The sequence below is a fragment of the Carassius carassius genome, chromosome 15 (genome assembly GCF_963082965.1).
Source record: "Carassius carassius chromosome 15, fCarCar2.1, whole genome shotgun sequence".
NCBI lineage: Eukaryota > Metazoa > Chordata > Actinopteri > Cypriniformes > Cyprinidae > Carassius > Carassius carassius.
Genome location: NC_081769.1, coordinates 34,182,838 through 34,186,043, shown reverse-complemented (window position 1 = coordinate 34,186,043; position 3,206 = coordinate 34,182,838). Strand labels below are relative to the sequence as shown.

General features: G+C 36.0%; 1 protein-coding gene across 1 annotated transcript in view; it reads right to left on the bottom strand.

The window, feature by feature from the left end:
- Positions 1–447: 447 nt before the first annotated feature.
- LOC132158965 (nuclear receptor coactivator 7) overlaps positions 448–3,206 on the bottom strand; it is a 3,050-nt gene continuing 291 nt past the window's right edge. Inside the window, exons 1-4 of the mRNA XM_059568614.1 lie at positions 3,165–3,206; positions 1,857–2,007; positions 699–827; positions 448–611 (exon numbers count right to left, since the gene is read on the bottom strand). The exon at positions 3,165–3,206 is cut by the window's right edge and continues 291 nt beyond it. Coding sequence (XP_059424597.1) covers positions 450–611; positions 699–827; positions 1,857–2,007; positions 3,165–3,190 — 468 coding nt within the window. The 5' untranslated portion in view covers positions 3,191–3,206 and the 3' untranslated portion in view covers positions 448–449. The remainder of the gene's footprint in view (positions 612–698; positions 828–1,856; positions 2,008–3,164) is intronic.

Genomic DNA, 3,206 nt, shown 5'->3' with positions numbered 1-3,206 from the left:
ATTTTATTAATTATTTATATTAATCGTATTAATACATATTTATATTTTATTTGCATAAATTATTTAGTTTTAGTTTAGCACTTCTATAGTGCTTTGATTTTATTTGAGTATATTAACCCTGCTTGCATGCATGAACTGATCAAATATATATCAAAGTCACTTTGGATAAAATCATCTGCCAAATGCATGCATGCAATGATTAAATGTAAGATATATTTTATTGCGCATACTGTAAACAGACTTGGCTTTTCTCCCAAAAGAAGAAAAAAAATGGCAAAAATATAATTGCTTAATACTAAGTGAAAAACTAATTCATACAGAGTTTAAACGCAGCTGAAGTGAATTGATATAAATGCACATATTCACAGTTTGACTGAAGTTAGATGAATAACACATGTGCATCTGTCATTGCATTGCACTCTATCATAACTGCTTTAAATGCATGAATGTCAGTGTACCTGGTTGTCGGTGTCTTTGATGACCATCAGCACGGGTCTGTCTAACTCTCTCATCTGTCGGTACAGTGTGGTCAGGCTGGTGCCGTGCTCCACGGTGCTGTACACCAGCTTCCAAGAGGAACCCTGCGTCCTCGCCGGGATGTGACTGGTCAGCTGTGGACACACATCAGTCACTCGGACCTTCAGTGCATTCACTTCATCCATGCATATTTCAATCAATCATAAAAGTGCACCACTCACGTGTTCAAGATGCCGCTCGTTCAGAATCTGACTTGGGTCTATTAAAACAGGCAGCAGCTCGTCAGATTCAGAGTCTGCGGAGCTACAGATGCTCGGACGCCGCTTGTTCTGCTGCTTCACAGTCACGATCTGAACACAAACAGGACAAGCAGCAGTTAATGCATGCATGCACGCGTGTTCCTTTAGCTTCTCTTTCTCTTCTATCACATGTGTTCGTCTCTCCAGGGATTGAGCTCACCTCCACAAACGGCTCTTCAGATTTATTGGCATAGTATAAGATCTTGATGCTGTGCTGCACTGGCCTCATGTTGACTGTCTGTGATCGGTCTGATCTACAGCGGCGTGAAGACTGTGTTTATACAGCGTTATCTCTCCACCCACCGGCTCTCACATTTCAATGCTACTTTCGTTTTAGAGAAATAGCGAGAGAAGAGGAAGCTCGCAGGAGAGTTTGTGACCTGCACCCACTGGAAAAACCTTCTTCCATGAGGTGGCCACAAACTATCATGCATTTGTGTCGCTTTGTTTCTTGATTGGAAAACACAAACGGAAAAAGACTAACCCTAACAGTAGAGAACGACTCTAACATCCACTGATACCGAGATACTATTATGGTTTTTATTAATATTTGAACTGTAATAGTATCTCAATGACCACTAGTTGTTACATTAGTTTAACCTTTTCACTTTTAAGTTTTGGCAAATTAGAATTCTTTTTTTAATACATGTATAATATAGTTTTTATTCATTTTTATTTCAGTTTTAGTTATGATTATAAATTAGAAATATTGCATTGGAAACTGTAGCAGCTGAAGAAAATATCTTATATATATTTCATTCCAGTCTGATGAAAAGGGGTTTTCTTCCATGAGAAAGTACACTCAGTTATTAATCTTTTTAATATCTGTAATCTCTGCTGTCTGTGATGATTTGTATTTATATTAATGCATTAGAGGAGAAAGATTAAAAAGTTGGGACATTCTATAATTTGTATATAATATATTGTCTATAATTCTATAATGCACTTCATCTCATGGATCTGAATGTTGATCTTTTATGTAGTTTTTTTTCGTGTTGCATTGGTTTTATTATTGCAGCAGCTGAAAATAAACTCAAAGCCATATTTCTGAATCGTGTGCATGCAGCATAAACGACGTACCTCCCATTTCTCTGATGCAGAACTGCTGAGCAGAGAGTCGATCACGTCGAGCGCTTCCGGGTGGACCCTGAGGAAGTCCGGTTTGCTGCTGTGTTTGCTGTAGATGGTCTCTGGAGACCACTGGACGAAGAACGTGTACAGATGATCGACTCTAAAGGGAAGCAAAAAACACACTTTGGTTTGCTTCAGCTGCATTCACATAAACCATAACTCTGATGCAAACCGACCAAATGCACTGAAGCTGACCTCAAAATCTCTCGTGTGAAAGTGCGAACGCTATTACTGGATGTGTACGGTGCATGCTCTTACAGTAAACGACTTTAGTTACGCAATTCCCACTTTCTCACTGGCACTGTGCCAGCACATCTGGGAATGACATTCAATCCACTTTCACATTCATGTGAAGGAAAGAGTGAACAATCCACATCGTAAGAAACCGTAACTGAGGCCTTCCCTGGAATTCAGCAGAAAAGAGCCAAGGACTGCTCATCCCAGTCCGGGAAGATTTGGAGGATTTGAGAAGTGTGAATCTGAGTTCAATACCACCAAAATAATTCATTTATTACATGCAATATATTAAAATATAATAATAATATAATTGCTTTTAAATAGAAACTTCAATTCGATTTCTGTAAATACCTTATATATGAGAAGATGTTTATGAGTGATTCAAAACAAAACACAAATGCATGATTAATAAGACGTTACAGCTCATGCATTTTATTCTGTTTTAATTCCACTCTTAAATAGAAAGGTTTCAAAGGGTGTTTTTACAGTAACTTCATTTCCTGCTTTCATTGAAGCTCAAATCATTTTTTAAAAATATTATTAAATATTAATTTTAAGTTCATATTTACATTTTTTATGTTGTTAATGTGTGCTGTCTTTTGTGTTTTATTATAATTTCTATAAAAAGTGTTAATAATAATTTTTAATTACATTTGTATTTATTATATTTTTATTCATTCTTGTTTTTTTAGTTTTAATAATTTTATAGTACTTCAAGTTAAACTAAACAACAATACAAAAAAAAAAATTTATTTCAAGCAACACATTTCTTTATGGTTATAGTTAAATATAATAACCCTGTCTCAAATCTAACTCAACGTCTGACAAAACCTGAGCATTTTCACTCAGACCTTTTGGAAATAAAGAAATAAAATGAATACAGAACTTCATTTCTCAGTTTCCCCAAAGAAGCCTTTAGTGATCAGTTCTTAGTTTGATAAAAAATGCAATCATTTAACAAGTTTAATTATGCATGATTTTGATTGGTCGGTGATTGTTCGGAGACGAAGCGTTACTCACTCTCCCACGCTGTACGCAACACCCATGTTGATCAGACTGAAG